At 37.8% G+C, this 22,393-nt stretch overlaps 1 protein-coding gene across 1 annotated transcript; it reads left to right on the top strand.

Annotated features, from left to right (window-relative positions):
• Positions 1–158: 158 nt before the first annotated feature.
• On the top strand, positions 159–17,488 carry LOC124154061 (mini-chromosome maintenance complex-binding protein). Its single transcript, XM_046527561.1, has 12 exons — positions 159–366; positions 451–539; positions 606–788; positions 866–1,267; positions 1,366–1,630; positions 3,730–3,853; positions 3,944–4,117; positions 6,311–6,420; positions 12,241–12,374; positions 14,379–14,546; positions 15,413–15,504; positions 16,318–17,488. Exons 1-12 carry the CDS (start codon positions 354–356, stop codon positions 16,421–16,423), a joined length of 1,860 nt encoding a protein of 619 aa, XP_046383517.1. The 5' UTR covers positions 159–353; the 3' UTR covers positions 16,424–17,488.
• Positions 17,489–22,393: the final 4,905 nt, after the last annotated feature.

Below are 22,393 nucleotides of genomic sequence, written 5' to 3' on the forward strand. Positions count from 1 at the left end.
AATTAATTAAAATGAATACCCCGTTGCTCAGGTGATATTTCATATGCATACTCCCAGTCACTATTCTTCATTGGCAAGTTTCTGTAATCTGCTTCTCTTTCGGGATAAACTCTAGAGACTTTATTTCATTTTAAATATTTATGAGTGGCTAGTAATTTTTTTGCGTGACTAGTCTTTACTTTTGACGGAGCGTAAAATTTAATGTTCACTTCGGCAATCTGGTTTTCTGTATAATTTTCATACATTGTTTAACCAATTGACTATCGTTAACCGTGGGCTTTCGCGGGAAAAAGCTCACGCATCCCTTGGTAAGAGCAATTATTTAACTAGATTGTTTGGATTCCATTCTAGTTATGGAGGAAAGTGGTAAGCCTTGTAAATACCTCATTAGCTATATTCACTGGTTAGTGGAAAAACCAGTTGTATTTTATGGTGATCCTTATTTTATAGATCAGTTTTTGTCGTGGACTCCGCAACACTGGGAATCAAACAAAGTAGATTGCGCAAAATTGTTGAAGAATAACTCATTATGGGAGAAGGTATGTAGTTGATATTTATCTCATTGTGTTGTGTAGAGCATAGCTTATTTATTTATTGCCTTGCAGATTCCCCTAATCAATTGCACACCGTTGCATTGTCTTGTGGATAAGCAGTTAGTTCGATTTCGCGGAATGATACAAGACATGTTTAATCCAGAATTTTATTTAAGCAGTTATGAAGTTTTGAACAAAGTAACCGGAGAGAAGAGAATAGAATCTGGAAAATACAAGGATATTGCTCCTATAAAAGTGAGAGATTTATGCCGATTCCGTGTGTTTTGTCCCGGGTTTCTGTGTCTTTGTTAATTATTAATTTTTTTCCGTAGCCAAACGAAGAAATTACCTTTGAATCGCCAAATAACGTTAACAGTGAGCGGCAAACCTTCTATTGTGTGTGTATCCCCGGACTGAACCAGTGGGCTGTGGACGGCCATAACGCCAGCAGTTCTCGAAATGCAAATTTCCCATCAACTGCGGTCAAGTTAGACAGTGATGTAACTCCAAGCACCAGTAGTTTTAGTCCTGGGAATGGTTCCTGTAACTCTAATGTGAATTCAGTGGATAAAAGGACTGAGAGAGAAGTTGAACACGCAGAAAGTTGTCGTGCAGAGAAGTTGGCGAAAAAGGATGTTTCCGAGGTGAAAGCAAAAGATACAACTTCTTGTGCCCCTGAATACCCATTAAATTTTCCCATTCCCGGAATAGACGACAAGTCTTGCCTTCTGAAGGTCAGTGGATGCTCTCGGTTTTTATTAAATATTTGATCAGTGCTAACAGGTTATATCTTTGAGATTCTCTCTGGTTGATCTGATAATCTGTTTCTCAGGTGTACGATGATGTGGATGCTTTCTTACTCAACGAAATGGTTGAAGTGGTTGGATTTTTAAGCGTGGACCCTGCTATAGCTGTGTTTAAGCCAAATAATGATGAAGGAGGGAACGGCTCGGAAGCAATGGATGTTGATTACCATGAGGAAATGGCGTTGAATCCTCCACCGTCCCTGGTTCCCAGGGTGCACGTCGTTGCAGCAAAGAAGTTGTCTCATGCTAATCCACTTCTACCCAGCAAATGTCATCATACATGGAGCTCGGGTGAGGTTCTTTTGATGATAATTTCCCAGAGAACTTCTCGATATTCTTAGTATTGTAGCCAGACCAGAAAGCCTTAGGAGTTTCATTCACTCTATTGCGAGTAATATATTTCAAATTATTGTTCTCATACCCTAAGTAGGTAGTATATATTTAATCTGATGATAGAAATTCTTCTCTTTTTTTTAAATTAGATCCCAAGATGCTATTGGAATGCTTATATTATTGTGGATATGTCTGCAATTGTTTTTTACGGGAGTATATTAAGTTACCATAAGCTTGATTGTTATTTTTTAGGGTTTAAGTAACTTTGTCATTGAGGGAAGAATTTTCTTGTAGTCTTTCTTCCTCTTCTCCCAAACTACGTGTCTCTTACATTGTTGGAAGTGGAGGAAGAATGTGTGAGGTGGAAATTTAACCTTTTGTATGGCATAGGTCCGTTAATAAGTACTTTTTACTTATTCCTCACAGCAGCCTTAAAAATCCGTCAATCCATCGTCTGTGTCGATAGATTAATCTGACAAAATATGGAATTGAAATGGAGCATGGCTGCAGTTCCATGGTCAGTGTAAATTTATTGGTGTCTTCTGGTTTTTACATCTAAAACATGTTAAATGTGATCAATTAGGACAGCAATCAAACTGAGTTTTTCTAACAAAAGGGAATTAGGTGGAGGGGATATTGGAATTAAAGATGTGTGAGAGTGATGGTTGAGTGACTTGTTATGAATGGGATGGTTTTAGTTGGGGAAGTATGGACAATGTTGTAATTATTGGTTGGAGAAAGTGGTGGAGTTGGTGGTCATGATGCCACTAATGGGAGTTAGTGAGTAAAAATAAATACCGGGATACATGTTCCTTGTATCAGTTATACTCGGTTCCAATTATCTTTGTGGGTGAGAAGACAGTGCTGAAGAAAGGGGGGGTTAGTGCTTGGAAAATTTCTTGGCACAAGATTTTCCCAGTATGAGTCAGAAGACATGGGGAATGGTCTTATGGCCAGACCTTTATTTATCCCCATTTCCATGGTTATTTTTCCTTAAAAACTAAATTTTTGTCTTTTATTTTTTCATTTCACATGCTTTAGACTTAAGGATGCTCTCTGCTGTTGAACACGATTTTGGATGGTTGAGTACCTTAGGCCGTGGGTTTACCGTAAGGTGCAAAAAATTACTTAGGAAGTAGGGGAGTATAAATTTTTCCATTGATGAAATAATTGGCCTTTTGCCAAAATAAAAGATGGTGAAAGAACCTATTTTTTCAATTAGTGAAATTGGACATTGCTATATTTCCACTGAGTTTCATGCAAGCAATTATTTAAATTTGATAAACCAGTTCAAGTGATTGAACTGAATGCAGTGTGTTGAAAACCTGCTATTCAAGTTGAGCAGAAAGAATGGTCATTTTATAGGGAAGTAGATTTGAGGTAGATACTTCAGAAAGCTCTCTTAGGCCCAGTTTCATACTGTCCGGCTAAACTGGGTGTCAATTCTAAGTTCTAAAATTCTGGTTGATTATTTATAGTGAAGTATATTCTTGATGTTTGAGTGGTTGTCAGGCTAAGCCATGGAAAATGAAAGTGAGGATTAAAGAATATTAATTGTAATGGCGGAATTTTTTGGTTGATGTGGTCCTAGCTATTGATCATGAGGACAAGTTTTACTTGAAGAGACCTCTGATTCCAGAGAATTTTCAATTGAAACTGAGTTATTTCAATTCTTGGAACATTGATTAATTCTTAAAATTGAAAAGAAGAACTTTGTGCTTTCACATTAATATTTATTCACACATTTACGACCATGGTTTCAACGTTAGACGTCATCATCAGGTGCTAGTAGTTGATAGCCACCTGATAATGACATCAGACTTTGAAACCATAGTCGTAAATGTGTGAATAAATATTAATGTGAAAGCACAAAGTTCTTCTTTTTAATTTTAATAATGAATCACTTTCACCAAGTTACGCCTCAAACAATCAATGATTAATTCTTTCACAGATTTTTAGTGACCAGAAACTGTTGAGAAGCCGCTGGTTAAAATCTCTCTCAGCATTGAGTGTAATCTATAATTCATCTAAATGCAGATTTTTGGCTTTTCTCTTAGTCTCTACCAGTTTGCTTCAAGAAGCCAAGTCCATCCGTGAGGAACTAATGTTAGTGCTGACTCAGCTACTTCTTGGTGATCAGTTAGCTGCTGAATATTTATTGTGCCATCTTGTTTCTACTATGTAAGTTCTTATATAATATTTTTTTACCGGTAAATTTTGATGACTTACATTTTACTGAAAGTGAATTCATTAAATTCATTCTTTTTTCAGTTATCTTAGGAATGATACTATCTGTTTAGGCCAGCTTTCTGTGAATCTATCGAACATTCCAACTGGGAATAATTATGCCAAGCAGCTGTATGATATGCTAACCTTGTTGATTCCTCATAGTCATTACCTCCCAATGACTATTTCCAACATGAACAAACTCACGTTCAGGCCAAAGTAAGTAGCCTTTCCACTATTTTGATGTGTAATTTCAAGACATCCAGTATTAGAAAACACCGTGGTTGAAAAATATTGGTAGAAGTTTAAGTAATTCCGTGTTGTAAATTTGCCTCTTTTATCTCTACAAATGAGACAGGAAAGATACCCAAGGTCAGTGAATTCTCCTCTAATGATCACAGATCGAACATTCAATTACTTTTACAGTGGATGCTCATTTTATTGAGTACAGCATATAGTGAGTATCTTGTTATAATGAGTGATAAGCAGTGTACCTCAAAATGATATGTGAATAAATATGGATGTGGATATGTGGATAAATATGGCAAGGCAGAGAAGTCTCTGCCCTATATGCTCTCAGTATTGCAAAGTATATTTCTTCAGGGTGTTGCTTAACTAGTTACCTTGAAAGTAATTGGGGGAATTAATTTTACCGATAGCGGCATTAATAATATCTCAGAAAACAGTTGTACAGTGTTTATTTCGATAGCCACTGAGTTCAGCATAGCTTCATGTAGGGAGAAGACTGTCTGTGCTTGCAGCCATCTGCCGTTGATCTGGGATGGAGTCAAGAGCTCGCCAAACAGTTGGACTACTGATCAGCACTGCACTAGATGGAGATGTTAGAACTAATGTGTTTTCTAGCAGTACAAACTGTTAATCAACAACATATTAGGATGCTTTATGTGCCATTTCTGCATAATGAATAGTCTGAGCTTTGTTTTTGTACCTAAAACTTGTGTTTGCTCCAGCGTGACTGCCTCCGCATTGTTTTCAAATCCATGCCATGATGCTCGCTAAATTATCTCAACACTAGGAAATTGAGTTTGCTTTTCCACTTATTATATCTTGAAGCAATATTCTTGATCTTTGATCACTAATCCATGCTGTGTTACTTGGATGCAGTGTTAAGTGCAAAAAATATATCGAGAACCACAGGTGATTCCCTCACCAAAAAGCTATTGGCTTCTCTAGCATATTTTTTTCTGAGATTGCATTGTTGTATACTTCTTCATTTTTAAAGTGAATGCAAAGAGCGGAATGTAAGGAGACACTTAGTCACTTTGATGAAAGCACAGACTGGCAGTGTTGGTAAAGAGAGGATTTGTACTGGACACCAGGTTTGCTTATGAAAGACTGGACGATGGCAAAACAATCTAGTCGCTATCAGTCTGTACCTTCCCTCTGCCACCAGTGACCATCGGCGCTTAATTTTTTTTTGTTATCTGTCATTTTTCACCAACAAAAATATCTGCTGCTTTAAGTGCCTGCATCCAAGATGCTTGCATCTGTAGGTGAATGATGTGCAATGGCACGAAAACTCATGATTTACCTTCATGAGAACTCTATGTTTTCATTTTCAAGTGTGATGGATGGCATGACTGTACCACATGCTCACGAATCTGCATCCTGCTTTGTCTGACTCTTGTGCAACTTGTGCCATGCGGCTGTTTGGTGTATTGTCAAGAATATCATTTCTGATGTAGCACTACGTTTTGAAGCTTCTTGCCAATGCCAGATGATCCCAGATCCGTGGTCATGTCACCGAACACAGTGTGACAACCAGCCATAGATGCTTCCTTTTTGGAAACAAGAGTTGATAATTGTTTTGCAATATTTTATTTGAAAAATCATACACAAATATGCAATTTCAGGCTAAACCAGTCTTATAACTCTTTGAAGTAGCTCCTATACCAAAGAGAGGTAGGCAGGTATGGTAAATATGGGAATTGAGGGGTTTCATCCTTCACCTTAAGATGTGACAAGCTCTTGATATAGCGAGTGATTTTCCAGGGATAAAAATACTAGTTAATTTGAGTCCCGGCATAAATGACAATGTTTTTGCCTGTATTATCAACTTCTCTTATGACTCTCTGTGTAGAAGTTCTACATCACATACTTTGTTTGTGGTTATAAAGGAAAGAAAGTAATAAATTTTGGGTGTAGAAATGTTAAATAAGTGACATTTGCTTGAAGGCTACTAGAATTTAAGCTTTTGTAGATTTTTGCATTGCTCGTTATTCTTTAAAAATATTGCCTCCTGTAGAACCTTAGTGTATTTTGCAAGAATTCCTTGTCATTTAGTGACAAAATATGTGCTACTTTGGGAATAATTTGGTCTTTTCCTATGTTTTTAGTTTAATTTTGCTATTCCGTGAATTTATAATTGATTGAAATATTTTTTATTTCTAGGAAAGACTACAAAACAAATAGACTGACAAGTGGTGTTCTGCAACTTAGCTCCAACACCCATCTCGTTCTTGATGAAACTGCATTAACTCCTGGCCAACTGGATTCAAATGGTAATCGACTATTTGATAAGCTATAACCCCCTCTATAATTCCCCTTAATACTGTAAGTACATGGTTATTGCAGCTCATGAGGTGGATTCATTCTTATTAATATGTACTTCAGACTTTACTCTTTAAAACCTTTCCACTATGAAAAGTAAAAGTGCTAAACTTCTGTAGGTTCAATATTTATGCTTAATTTGCTCAACCTAGGTTTCATAAAATCTCATCTTATCTACATATCTTACATAAAATCTCATTTCATCATCACTCATCTCATCTGGGTAACTTCCTCACCTGCAAACTTGATGAGTGAAGGTTTGAATCCCACCTTGGTGGTTTTTTCCATCACCCAGGGCATGGATGAGTGTGTTAGTACAAGTTCTTTGTAAGATAGGACCTGTTGGTATTAAATGCACTTGAAATGAAGATATTATTATCAATATCATTGTGATTACATCTATGTTTAGAAATAAATCTTATGCTGAGATAAATTTAGTGTATAAAGAGATGGGAAGAACTGGCAGGGATACATTATCTCCGTTTGTTTCATTTGGAAATGGAAGGCAAATATTTCACCCAGGACATCCTCTTTTCAGAAGTAAAGAGGTGAAGACTTGATACCCTGGAAATGCACAAGATAATCCAGTAATTCACGAACAATGTGCCCTGGATAATGAGCAAGTGTGTCTCTTCCACTCTCTCCCTCTCTTCATCCCCCCAATTTACTTTACAGCTGCTCGCCCCTAAAATTTTCCCCTCACTTGCATCCATGCTTACACTGGAAAGGTTATATGCAGTGGTCTTAACACGTGTGTTGCTATGTTCACCATAGTGCTTAAAGTACACGGTAATTGCTGCTGATGAAGTGGATTCACTCCATGGGGTGCAGCAAATGTGATTCAGAAATGCAAGGTCTCAAAGCGAAATTCAGTCGCCTGAATATGTAAATATGTTATAACCCTATGCCTATTAAACATAATAGAGTGAACTGTACAAAGTGTTATGCAGTAAACTTTCGATTATGCTAAGCCAGCAGGACCAAAAAATTGACAGTTATATCAAATGTCGTGATTTCAAACCCTTTCAATAAGTCACGAAATAATGTTTGGTTTTGTTTCCTCCAACCTGTTATGACTTAAGAAGCCTCCTTCAAAATGTTTACAGTGGGTAATTGAGAATAAGTCTTTAAAAAATGTTCTTCCCATAGATTGTATTCTGTAAAAGATCGTTGAATAATTATGCCTCCCTAAACTTCCCATGTGTTGTAATTTAATGTCAATGATTTTTTGAGATTTAGAAATTCCTGTTCATTTTAGAAAATCTAATCAAATAATGAATAGCAAATTTTTGTATTAAAATTTAATTTCCAGAATTTCTGGTCAGTAGCAAAAGGTAAATAGCATGTACACTTTAGTGGGTGTGTAAGAAATACTCAGCGCAGCCTTCCTCACATGTTAAACTATGTAGTGTTGCCAACATGATGTTGACGAGTAAATTGGTGCAATTTGTCAGCCACAACATCTTAATTGAACTCCCACTTCCACTTGATTCCCATTATAAGTTTTTAGGTGAACCCTTCCCCTCCAAAGTGCACTATCATTACCGAATTTACACCTTTGATGCACTGCAGTCGGAAGTACAGATTGTTTGGTTACTTGTGCCGGCAGATTAGTTTTGTTGACAAATTTTTTGCAATATCAAATCATATGTTCATGTAAACAAATTCCATTTGCTCCTGGGGACAGCCTGATGTTTGTTTTTTAAACAATTTGTATTTCGAATTGCCCCGTATACAGCTTACTCTCGATTATCCGGGCTAATGATGGGGAGAGGCGGCACAAATAATCGGAAAACACAGATAATCCAAACTTCCGCTACAAATTCTTGTAATTTTCATCATATTTGTAAATCAATCCATCTATTATTATCTATGCATGTTTTATGTTATTTTCGATGCTTTCCAGAATCATTATCAGCTTTCTTTTCCCAACTGCGATCTTTTTTAGTGACGATAACGTGATTTCACGCATATTTTTACTGCTACGTGTAATACCTGGTTTCCGAAAGCCATGCATCCGTGGCTGCAAGATCACAGATTCAGAAACCTGATTTGCACGAATGCCTGCTCAACATTTGAAACTACACTGTCAGGCACCACGCTGCGTGTTCACTTCTTGCACCAGTTGTCTGGGAAGTAGATCCGTGATCACCGAGTGCGATCGCGCACTGCGATGCTTGGAAAACAGGAGCACGGCACTCCCGTGATGGCAACTGGCTCTCGATCACCCAATCGCCCAGGAGTGGTTATAAGAAATCAGGGCTTAACCCATTTATGCCGAAGGTTTGAAAAATGCGAATTTTTCCTTAATTTTCACATATTGTCGACAAAAATACGTATAAAAACAATATCCGAAAGAAAAAACAATGTATCTCTTACCAGTTATTAATTACGAGGTGTTCCAAAAATGGAACACTAGGCAAATCCACTACTATGACGTACTCATTGATAGCATGCAAAAAATTTGATTCAGACTATTATTAACTCACTATTAAGAATGATATCCAGGTCAACACTTAACATGCAAGGATACATTGTAGTTTTTACTTTGAAAATTGGTATATTTATGGTATTTGACACCGCAAATTTGTTTTCCCTGCTTTACTTTCTACTGATTCATGCCGTCATGACGTGAGTCAAGTTTACGTTTCATAGATTTCATGGTCTCCCTTTCTAAAAAATATTATTTGTAAAGAATTATGCGTCGCTCAATATAGTGACAGGTCACACTGCAACGAAATTCAAGAAGATCCATTGGCTTCTCATCGTTTATTGTATGCAATTGCCAAGAATTTTGTAAAGCCAGCTCGAAGCAGAATAACCGGAGGGCTCGGGTACCATTTCTTTCCACGGGTTGATGCTTGATACTCGTCAATATTTTCATCAGCTCGGTCCACTCCTCCCATATACTGATTATAGACCTTGATTGAATTTGGCAGAGTAACTTGTATCTTTTTTTCTACTTTTGAGAATAACGACTGACTATTCCAAAGGATTGACACCGGCACCAGAAGATGCAACAGTTATAGCACTTTTATCATTTCATCTACAAACAATATCGCCTTTTCCATCAATTTGGTAATCGAAAGTGCCCCAAACTTTTTTATTTAGTGTAGCATCAGATAGTAAAGGAGGTTTGTCTACACGATCTTTTCTCGCTATGCCGGTTGCTTGGTGGCCCATTGAATGAAGTTTATCAAGAAGTGCAATGCTTGTAAATAAGTTGTTGAACATAAAATGGTATTTTACGGGATGCTGCGTTGTGAGTGCCTCAGTGAATTGCAAAACAATTGAAGCACCTACAACGTATTATTGGTATTGAGTGTTTGGGTTTTTTTCCTTGATAAGGCTGAAACCAGAAAATGTAGCCTAGACGCACCAGAATTTATACCAAAACCGAATAGGCTTACCCCGAATGAACTGTTTGCACCCGTCACGACCGAAATAGTGAATCATGGCCTCATCAAAGCTGAAGTATATTTCATCTGGCACAAATTTCATACATCTGTCATTCAGACGCTCAGTTAGAGGTCGCAGTTGGAAAACTTGTCTGTGTGGTTCAAGTTAGACTTGTCACCAAAATGGAAATTTGAAAATATTGTTTAAATCGGTCACGTCTCATTGCACTACTAACTAGAGAATTATACGAATCTGGTCTTTGCTCCCAAAGCATACGTCGTCTCGGAACAGAGACGTAACCACTCAGGAAAATTATTCCAAAAAAACATCGACAGTCAGTTCAAGGTTCACTTCAATATCCAGAAAGAGTTCTAAATATTCTATAGGGGTTTTCATTTTCGTTATTTGTTCTTCTGATACTCTAACTTTTACTGTCTGGGCAGGCAGAAGCATAAGCCAATGCACCGCCATTTTCAGTAGTATCACCATCCGGTATCAGAAAAAGGTAAAAGTTTTCGTCAGAAGAACCATGAATGAGATGAGCAGAAGCGCGCAGCAATAAACCGGGAAGATTATTAATTGTTCCACATTTAATTGCTGACTTTATTTAAAATTAAAGTGAATATTTCGTTGCGCCTGAATGCACGCATAATAGTAGTGGATTTGCCTAGTGTTCCAAAAATGGAACACTGTTAAGTAAAAGCTTATAACTAAAACAAAATACGTTGTTTCAAAAATTTCTTCATTAAACACTGTAGGTAAACTATTACTGAACATGCAGGGAAAAATTTACAACATTTGGGCGTAATGGCAAATAGTTATTAATATAACATTAGAGATGGTCACAGAAAAACTGCCTTGCAAAAAAAGACAGATATTTCTCAACACACTGGTTGCAATGGGTGGGTGAAATTGACTAAATCTTTGCGCCTTATAAAACAATATATCTTTATAAAGAGGTACAGAAAGAAAAACCGTGGCATATTTGTATATAATGAGTCGTAGTCATTAAATTAGAAAGTGACATCAGGTGTTCCAAAAATGGAACACTAGGCATAAATGGGTTAAGGCAAACTGTCTACACAAGCAAGTGCTTGGCTATGACTCATGCTATATGTAATTCCACTTCCCTCGCTGCCTTCACTTCTACTATTCCCTTCCTTTCCAGCTTGACCGTGAGTAGTCATGGCGTAAACATGCCCGAGTGCGACGAAATCTCCGGTTGCTTTGTACCATATTCAACTGTACTCGAGTACACGGCAATAATTGCACGTTTGCAATATGAAATTTGAATGAAATATACAAAGAATTTTCGTAGCATTTTTCCTCATTCATTATATTCATCGATTCATTACCCACCATTAGTGTATTCATTATATACAAATTATTTGGTTTTAGAAATCCCAGTTTAGACCAATGTTAATGGTCAATTTTAACCTCATTTGAAAATGGCCATATTGGCGCTCATGCGATGCCACTCCATGTGATGTCACAGGGACCTAGATTCTATAAGAGTAGTCAGTAGTTTTACATCGTCTTTGGTTACCAATGCATGCATGTGGCACAGAGCTCAGGGAAACATCTCTTAATAATCACCTATTAAAATTGCCTATGGTCAGAAAGTTTCCTTCATTTGATAGGGTATTAATAATCCTTATTTAAGCCAAGCACTACCTGCTAGCGGCCTGCATCACTGTGGTGCACACATTCTCGCCCCAAGGTCACCTCACACGGCGACAGCGGAAATCAGAATGCCATCACGTGGGCTTTTCCCAGCATTCATACTTAGCCGTCGTATTTTTGTGCACTTGAAATTTTTCAGTTTTCATTTAATCGCAAAAAATAGATATCGTCATTCAAAAATCGGAAAGCGTGAAATACGTACTCTAGGAGTAATAATATTTCGATTTAGGCAATTAAAAAAATTGGGAAACCACCTTATTCATGTTGTGGGTGGCAAAGAAGCTATTATTATAAATGCTGCCTTGCTGTGGATTTTTTATTCCATGTATGGCATTCCAATACTTTGAAAAATGATAAATTAAATTTATGGGTGCATTCTGTGGGATGAACCAGGATTTTTGGCCTGAAATTTACAGCCCTATCTATTTACTACTATCATTTCCTATGAAAATGAAAAAAAGAAAACTATTTGGTGTAGGTTTTGAAACATTGAAAAAATTCTGATTCGTCCCCTTGGACCAAAAAATCCTGATTGCCCCCTCGTTTGTCTTTTTTTTATCTTCATGGTTCTGTAAAATCTTCTACCAGGAAACTTAGGCAAATGTTAAGTACGCAGCATATTGCTGCTGATATTTATTGGAATTATATGTTTATACCTACTATATAATCTAGTTTTATTACTCCTTCAGGTGTGCACAACATAACTGCTCTTGGAAATCTTATAACTCAGCAGAATGTGGATTATGATTTTCAATTTTACAACATGGAGTTCCAGGCCAACATACCTGTCCTAATTCTATCAGAGGGGAAATCACTACTTCCAGTAAGTTTCTTTGTCACCAAGGTTGTCATAAGGTGGCATGTGTATATAAATTCCATTTTATATAAGGTGAAGAACCATTTTTAAATAATGTATGTCATATGTTCTCTTTCTTTAAAAAAATAAGAAATTAGACCCAATCATCTAACCTCCTCATCTATGTAATCTTTGGGAGTATGTGTATTCAAGTTTGTATGTAAGCTCTTGTGGCTCTTAAGTTTATAAGGCTTCTGTAGAATAGTGAATATCCTGTCATCCTGATTGGAATGAAGAATTATCTGTTTTCAGTAAGATTTTGATGTATTGGGTTGACTGACTACTGCTTTGCTGAAAAATCAAGTGTTTTCTGCCTCATTTAATACACATATCTGTAATTTATCTTCACGTGAGAACATTCTGTAAAGCTATGTGTTATCCACGTATTCATAATTCCTCAAACTTCCTTACTGTATTGGGAATGGGGTATTCTGGCTTTATTTAGTTTTTTCAATGTCATATTTCACTTAAAATAATGACATTTTTGCCTACATTTCAATTTCTGGGCCCTCTTTTACATGCTTTATGCATGTCTCCAATAGATATGTATCATCCCATGGTGACTACGTAGTGTGATCAACAGAGTTATTTCTTTTTGCTAATCATTTTTCATAGTGTTTTTATTCGGCATCAAAATTATATGACTGTTAATGTGTCTTTCCATCTTGATGTCCACAGTTGAAGCCTTTTACAATGTATGTATCTCCTAAATGTTGCAAATACTGCATTCTAAATACAGTTAGCTTCCCTGTAATTTGTTTCTTGGTGTTATGATCTTTCCTCTTCATATGGTCGGTTGGTGACTATGTTGTTGTTAATGGCCAGGAGTGCTCTTGCCATTTCTGTCAATGTTTTGGGAAGACATTCAGTGGCCTAGAGTAAATGGTAAACCAGGTGGGTTTGGTGTTGAGTTACCAACCAAGCCTGTATATTTTTTCCTACATTTATCGTACTCTTACATGAGGATGCCTGATTTGGATCTTAGCCTAGTGCATGGTAAGGCCTTACAGAAAAATCTTGGTTGAGGAACCATTTTTTAATAATGGATACCAAATATTCTCTTTCTTTCATTTAAAAAAGTAAAAAAATAGACCTAATCATCTAACCTCATAATGTATTCGATATTTTGGATTATGTGTATTGGCTCTAAGTTGATAAAGCTGCTGTTGAATGGGTGAAATAGTGAATAAACAAGGTAGAATTGGAAGTTTAGCTGAAAAGCAAAATTCCTGACTCCAGGCAGTATGTACTTGCTCCTCCTAACCTGAAGAAAATGCTTGCATTTCAATTTAATGCTTAAGATACCCCATGATATACTTAAGGAGGAATGCATAGTCAGGAGTATTCACCCACTCCCTTTGCTTTAATTGCCCATATTATAAATATTTGTCTCCTTGTAGCCCAGAGGGAAACTTTTATCTCAACGATTCAAGAAAACAATGAAGTCTTATAGAAATTTTACTAAACTATTTACAGTGTGGTGAGAGATAATGAAGTAATGGTAACTTGTGAGTCTGTAATGGCTGCGGACTCACGGACCCGCTACCAGGGTAACAGTAAAATACAGACTGTTGTTGGTGGCTCTGTCTTCCCTGAACTAAGAAGGGCACTTCAACAAATGACAAGCACTGTGGGGTATTTGGCTAGATCTCTGCCACATACTTGTCTGGTTATCATGCTTTTTTCTGGATACATACTGGGAAACTCAAATACCTCTCTTTAAGTACCTCTTCTGTCTTAGCTCAGGGCATGATTGCTTTTACCGTCCTGGTGCCTTGTCCCCCAAGGACTCGGTAAGATAAGCCATCACCTTTTGTAGATCTCTGAGGAACATAACTGTCCTTATTGTGTGGGATGCAAAAAGTAATACCAGCCAAGTTCCTTCATTTCCTCCTTCCTCTAAAATTTTTTCATTAATGTGAAAGGTATATCGTATGATGTTTCTGCTAAGAAATGAATTTTTAATTCCAGAGTGATGTGCAAGTGAAACTCAAGCCTGACAGCACCTTCATGAATGACTTAGATGCCTTGTTTGCAGCTGCAAGGCACTACCTCAAAGATTCCATGCTGGATCGTATTAGGAAATATTTGACTGTTGCTAAGCTTGCAGATTACTCTCTCAGTGACGAGATGCAAAAGGTAAGATGGATGTGGTTTTCAGCTGTACTTGGTTAGTGATTATAGTAATAACATCATTAGCTATCATGGGCAGATTGTAGCCCATAAGACAATTAGTCTTGCATGGATCATGGAACTTATAGCTCTTTGCTTTTTGACAAAATAATAAAATTTATAAACTTGATTTAAATTTACCGTATAATTTTTTTACTTAAGAAAATAATTGAAAACAGTTGTTTGCAAGTATAAGAAAATCTAATGCACATAGAAAAAAATATGATTTGGAACTGGTGAAAATATGGAATTTTATCATTTGTGGTAATGAAAAAGTACCATGAGAAAATGCAGTGAGATTCTCTTCAGTGAAAATACAGCATAACAGGACTGGAAAAATAGAACAGAATAATGGTGAATATGCTACAAAATGATGAAAGTTGGGTTTTTAACCCTGAATCGCTCAGTCATTTTTTTCGTAATTTTCGAGTGGTCACTCCAGCGATCACTCTGAAATGATTGTCGTGTGCGATTGTTTTTCCGGATGGCTTCAGTGATGTGGTTTCCCATCACTCTTTTCATCACTATGCTGAAAGTCGTTGAAACTGCATAATCAGAATGCATGGCTGTAGAGCAACGTTTTTCAGTGCAATGTTTGACAGTCATGGGAACAACATAGGTAAACATGAAGGACTAGCATTGAGAATGCCGAAAAGAGATGGATGGATGGATATTATGACCATGTGATTGAAAAAAGTCATGTATCAAGCGATCACTTTTCCAGCCCAGAAAAGTGATCGCTTGAGTGAGCACTAAGAGAGACAAAACAAATGATCGTGTGATTCAGGCTCTATTAATGCAAACTGTTCTTTTGAAACTGTCATTCATTGCAGGTGGTGCAGTCCGACTTTGTGGAAATGAGAAAGAGCAATGATGCATCGAAAATTAGCGGTGATGACTTGCATAGGCGACTAATTGTTGGAAGGTAAGTTGAAGGTAGTGGTTGAAGGTGGCTTTAAACCTTTTATTTAAAAAAATGCAAATGGATTTATTAATGTGATCTTCATCATAAAATAATTTCATTTAGGTCATACTTAATGACAAACACTGGGAAAAACTTATATTGCCCGCCAAAACCTATAATTTGCATTTTTTTCCATAGAAATCCTAACAATTTTTACGTAGTCCCTCAGGGTTTGAGTAAAGATAGTATGGTAGGGTATAAAAGTATCGCATGAGAAAGTATGAATGATGCTATGGTCGGCTGACGAAAAGGTATTTGGCTCCCACGTTGACTACTATAATGGTTGACTACTACGTATGCGAAAGCTGAAACTCTACGAATTACTACGTATACAAAAGCTGAAACTCCTAGTCCAAGGCATTAGAACGACTTATCGACTTTATAAACAATATTACTGCATGAGTTTCATGATAGCGCCTTCTGTCGGCAGATTTCTGAACTTACTGGCCTCGACATCTCTGTAACCGAAACTAATTGAATTAACTCAAAATTCGTAATACTACTCGAATCACTCGTTGAGTACCAAGGACTTGACTCGCATTTTCAAATACTCGCACATCCATACTTTTTTTGCCTATTTTTTGGGGACCTCCTTGTTTCTCACTCAATTCCTCCATTTGATCTTCACCAACTGTCACTGACACCACATCCCTTAAGATTCTTCTGGTCATCTTATCCAATGGACGAAGTTTCTAGTTTCTAATCAGTAGAGGGCCTAGTGTCTCAGGAGTTCTTGTACACATTTATAAATTATGTCTTTTCATTATTTCCCAGGCTTCTATCACTGAGTATGGGCCAACAAACTCTTACTAAAGATGTCTGGAAGCGAGCTTGTGAATTGGAAGACAGAAGAAAAGCCAGCCTGAGTGCAAGTGCATGAAGCATTAGAGGAGGAAATGGCTGATTGACCCAGGAAAATTCACTCTAAAGGAAATATCTGAAAATCTTACTCAGGTCATCACTTTAATGTCGTAATTGCTGTTTATGATTTCCCAAGGAAATATTTACGGTCTGCATTTCCATAGTGTGATATTCTCTCCTGTTTTGTAATTTTGAATTGAAAGTTAACTGTAATTCACATTTGTGATGTATACATTGTAATATGCCACTAGTGTGTTGTTTCAAGCTTGAGTTTCCATATTTCTGTTGCTCTCTTTGATGTAATCCCATTTATGGACTCATTCTGACCTTTGGATACATGTTACTCTTGGATTTTCTGTATCATCTATGGATCCCTTTGTTTGCCCACATGGATTAGGATTGATAAGACTTCAGTGGATAAATGCAATTCATTTTATGGCAATTTACTAAAGTGCCCATTTATGTCATCTCCTCATGGTCAAGCTATTAATTACAATTTTGGTGCTGAAGTAGTTTCAGATGACATGATTTTGGCGACACTTTCTCTTGATGGAATAAAGAAAATTTGTTGGCACATCATTGGTAAAAGGCCTAATTTTAACTGCTATTCGGGTGGAATTTATCCAAATCTAGATGGCATCAACAAAGGTGTTAATACACCTTATCTTTTGTAATTGTGTGACTGTTGTAGTATTGATGTTGGGTTGTGAAAGTTGATGTCTTTGGTGCAATTTCTTTCACCTTGAATAGAAATATATGGTGCCCTCCCAGTCTTCCACGGTACATCCTTGTATCACGCCTGGATATCACATTTATGCCAAAGAACAATCTATAGTAATTGGTTGGACCTGCCTAGACACAAATGATTAGGCATTTTTTCTAATTCTGTATATCATATTACTTGTTCAACTGTCAGTTCACAAACTTGTCTTTTGATGGGCACAGAGTTTCTTGATTCATTTTTGTTATGAAAATGAATTTTTTCATATATTTTTCATTTTTATAGCCAATCTTTGAGTGTTACAAGTTGATCAGTAGAGATGAAATGTTAATAGTTGAAAATAAATGCTTGCTTATTTTTTAACTTGTCCTTTTTTTGGTAGGTTTTTATTTAGTGCCAGAAAGAAACTGCTTGTAACGACAGTTTAGTGGGATTCCACTAGGCATCTTCAGGTCAAAGTGCCGAAATTGGTATTTTCACCATGCTTATGTAGCCCTTGTTCATTGCTGCTGCCGCATTCTCTCGCTGCTTTGCTGTTATTGGCCGGTTTCAGAAACACTCTTTTCCGAGCATTTGTTAAATAGTACCTGTCTTCTCTGCTGTAATTTTTTGGCATTTTAGTGATTACAGTTGATTCACTATCAGTCTGGGACAATATCATTTTTCTTTTGCTACGATTTTGTAGTTTTCCGCATTCATCACAGGAATTGCAAAAATACATGGATCCCAGGGGGAATTTTCTCTCGAGTGATACTGGATAGAAAAAATTCCAGGTACATGTTAATGCTCACAGGCGGATGGTGACTGGGAAATATCACTGGAAAAGTTCCTTAATGTGGTTGGGAAAAAGGTGGGATTCATTTCCGGGAATTCATTATCCTATGCCCGAATTGTCTACGCCCAGACCCATGAAGTATCATTTACTATTGTGCCCAATCCTTCCTTTCTCCTCATGCACTCATAACCTCATCAGCCCCTCGATTCCTCACTTCTCCCTATGCTGGTCAAAGATCCATCAAAACTGGAAAATTCACCCAACCTAAGGTCGCTCCTCCCTCACCTATCAATTAACTCGCAACTAACCCCACCTTTTCCCAATGCAAAGAAACAAAATTCGTGAGTTGAAATCCTGAGCTTGTACAATGACAAAGAAATACATGCAAGAAGAAGTGCCTTCAAATATCATTCGGGGGGGTTGGCTCTCAGAAATGATTCTCTGAATTTAGATAGAAGCACTTAAATAGGAATGGAGAATAAACCTCTGCTACTAAGTGCATTTTGGCAATTCATATTACAGTATTCTACCGATTTAGGTAGGTTTCCATGGAGTACTAAAGAAGTGATCTGGGAGCCTCCCTTTCCTTCAAGCGCTACCTTCTTCAATTCACTGTAAGGCCTACTCCCTTTCAATCTATCTAAAAATCCCATTCTTTTCCTTCCCCTCCCTCGTTTCCCTAACATTCTACCCTCTAACACCATTTTCAACATCCCCTCCCCGCTAAGTACTCCCTCCATCCTTACCTTCTGTCTCCTCCGTATCTCATCTAAAAGCTGCCTCTCCTCACCCACCATGTCCAGCACTTTGTCGTTCCTTTTTCTCTCCGTCCATAAACAGTGATAAATATAGCGTTCAAGGTTATATAGATGAAGTTTAAAGTTTATCTAAAGAATTTTATGCTTTTACGATGAGTGAGAATTATCAACAAATATTGAGAGTATGCAACATGCGTGTCACCCACATTGACTGTGGTGGCGCACACTCACTCGGTGCGATATCGCGGAAACCATATGGTGGAAATGAAAGATATTTGAGGTGATACACTGCAAATGTCTATCGAGCCGTTGTAGGATACAAAAAAGTGATAGAATTTTGTCGAGAGTGACATCATCTTCAGTTATGTTCGAAAAACACCCAAAAATACCAAAATTTCAAAACTTTAAGTGCGATACGGCAAGTTTTCCTGGTATCCGATTGCTAAAACAATTTTCAATATTTTTTTTTCTCACCAATTGGAATAAAACTGGGGGGTGTCCCAAAAGAAATTTGAAAACTTTAAAAATAAGGACCACCCTAATGTACAGTCATTGTTTCCTAATTTTGTCAATTAACCTCGGTCGATTTAATCTTTGATAACATAGCCTTTGTCTAGATAAGATACGTGAAAAGCATTCGCATGGATGTCCTATCGCATACACCCAGCTCCTTATCGTCATTCTTTGGGGCCATAATGGGGATTCTCTACCCAGGGGCGCAGCTAAGAATTACGCCTAGGGGGGGGTTTTAGGCGCAAATAATACTTAGGAGTGTGGGGTATTGCATACCTTCCTGGGTAATCGGGAGGTGCGGGGGCCATCCTTCACAAAATTTTATGATTTATGGTTCAAAATGGCGAGTTTTGAGTCTTTAAGAGGGATATTTGATTAATCGTAACTCTATTCTATAAGTAATAGTAATCCAATTAAAACGGATTAAACTTCAAAATTTCTCTGAGCTCTGGGGGGGGGGGTTTTCCGAGAGGTAGTGTTACTGCCCCGTCCTGGCACTTAATCAATGATCATGCTATTTTTCTGTCTATTCATGTAAAATAGGATATATGTTTGTCTGTCCGTTATGCGTTTCCATACGGCTGCTCGTATTGCGACCAGTGTTAGTTCATAGGTTCATCTCATGCTCTCGGACCCCGTAGTACTACTTTTGGTTGCGTCGTTTTCTCACTACACTGTTACGTCGCGTCAACCTCTGCGGGTGGACATCCTGACGGATAGGCACACCTCGCGACACGCGTTAAGAGAAAACATCAATATCCTGTATGAAATCATGAAATCCAATTTCAAAGTTTCCCATTTCTCTTGGAACTCTCCTTACCGAGCAACGCTGGGTGGCCTGCTGGTTGATTTATATTTCCTTACTGCTATGCTTACGTTACCAGATGTTAATTTGTTCTGTTTAGGGGAATATCCTCTTTTACTGCGCTATTCTCTTTCTTCAGTTGCTTTGTTCTCGGCTGTTTTCTCGTTTTAATTGGTGGGTATTTGTTTAGGTCCGTTACTCTCCCATTGCTATGGCATTTAGAGGAGGCAACCGACAGCTGAGGTCATTTGAGGGAAGGGTATGAAACCCGGCGTCGGCATTAGCATGCTCTTAACGAAAGGCGCCAAGGGGACCACAGCTTTGCGTCCCATCCGACAGACCTAGTGTTGCACTTGAAATGTCCTCCGCACAGCATTCAAGCAGGGATTGGGAAGTCTCGGAAAATTTTCTGCCACAGCCGGGATTTGAACGCGACCCCACGGGGTGGGAAGCTCTCTACTCTGGCCACCGCACCATCCGATCCCCCTCTCTCTTGTTTTGTCCTGATCCGACTCTATAAACACCGCACAAACTGAAAAGTTTTAGTTCACTGCTAGGCAGCTGTTAGCACATTGCCTCGTCTCTCAATAAGACAACTACCCAGCGGATGTTCATGCGTCGGGTAAACAAAATGCGAGAATTGCCATTGCAGATGCCTGCCGGGAAGTTTACTAGAAGATTGATATACTGGCCATAAGTGAAGCTATTTATGGCAGGCGAATCTCCTATGAAGGAAAAAAATGAAAATCGGAGTTGAGTATGTGATTCTGCTCTCTCATCACCCTACATTCAGGCTTGAAGGGACGTACAGTTGGTCGGGGAGAACACTCAACCATGGTTTTGTTTGTTTGATTATTTTTGATACAATCACGTAATGAATTGGCCGAAGACTTGGGGATGGTATCTCGTGCAGTCACTGGTAGCCTTCAACTATTTTATTGTCTATTTTTTGTATTCGTCGTAGTGTGTTGTCAATTGTTATATCTGCAATAACAATGAAGGTGAATATCGCGTGACCTTTCTCTTTTCCTACGACTGTGCGCGTGAAAAATAATAATCGATGCACATCAGTCAGATGCACACCTTTGGTAATCCAAGTTAATGTACTCATTCATCAATTTTCATGGTCTATTATGATAGTTTAAATAATGAAGGGACCTGTTTTTTTGTTACGTTTTTCGAATCTTCGCCTAATACCCCATCTATTCGCGGCAAAAAAATCGACGTTCTTAACCCTTTTTCAGTTAAGTTTATGACGTCACCGAACACTACTGTGAGGGTGTCCCCGTCTAAACTGTTCCTCGGTCTCGCGCATCGACCTGGCATTTATTTTTTGTTTACACTGGTGAGCGACCCATTTCTTCAATGTGCTTGAAAACAAGTCTTTACGCCGGTAAAGTCCACGGGACCTCGAAAAAGCTTCACGTCCCAATGCTCTCTCCGCCCACGATCGCAGCGAATCGATCATTTTTTTAAATCTGATGGTCAGGTCGATTAATTTTTAAATTTCATGATCTGGTCCCGATTGGGAAATTCGCTCGTCGATCAGGCCTTCGTGACTATTCCTCAGTGGTCGATTACCAACAAACCTGGCATAAATAATGAACAAATTATCTTGGAACACCAAATGGAATCAATTACTGTCCAAACCTAGATTTTTCACTAAAAACTTAATTGCTCAAATGAGTTAGGCTTTCACGTTTAAATTTTAATAACCATGTTGATGAAGATTGTTTTAAAGTTGAAATCTTATTTAGCTATATTGAGAACCTATTGGCGAATTCTCTTTTGAGATTTTGCTTATAGTTTCTACATTTCCCCTCACCTATGTACCTTCAGGGTCTCGAAGTATATGTATTTTGGCGTTTTTTTATAACTGCTACAAAATTGTCTATACCAAAGAAAAATACTTATTCCGTTAAAATAATTAGGACCTGCATTTGTAATTAATGCAATTAAGTTTTCCCTAGTTTAATTTTCCCTTCATTTACCAGGGACGATTTCTCAAGCTGAGATAAGGGAGAGGGGACGGAATCCCCGGCTCATCCGTGTTCCGCACATTTTACCTGCCTCCGTAGATAAGAATGTCCGTTTTCCGTGTAGTGCCCAAAGTTGCTTTGATCGCGACTGTCCGTTTTCCGCACATCAACGCTAAACCAACTTTCCATACCGCGAGCATCCAAACTGCGCATATTGCTTATATGCCAACGGCAATAGGTCGTCTCTCGAATGTATTGTTATGGTACTTACAGACAGAAAATATCTGGATTTGTTGTGAAATGAAGTAATAGCTGTTCGAGTCATATAATTGACATAACTGACCAAAGTGAAAATCAAAATTGAATTTCACTTTCAAGTTTTCATTTTTGATTGGCAGAATAGCAATACCACAAAATCAGAACTTCGCACTATGCGGT

Source organism: Ischnura elegans, chromosome 2 (assembly GCF_921293095.1).
Source record: "Ischnura elegans chromosome 2, ioIscEleg1.1, whole genome shotgun sequence".
In the NCBI taxonomy this organism is placed as follows: Eukaryota; Metazoa; Arthropoda; class Insecta; order Odonata; family Coenagrionidae; genus Ischnura; species Ischnura elegans.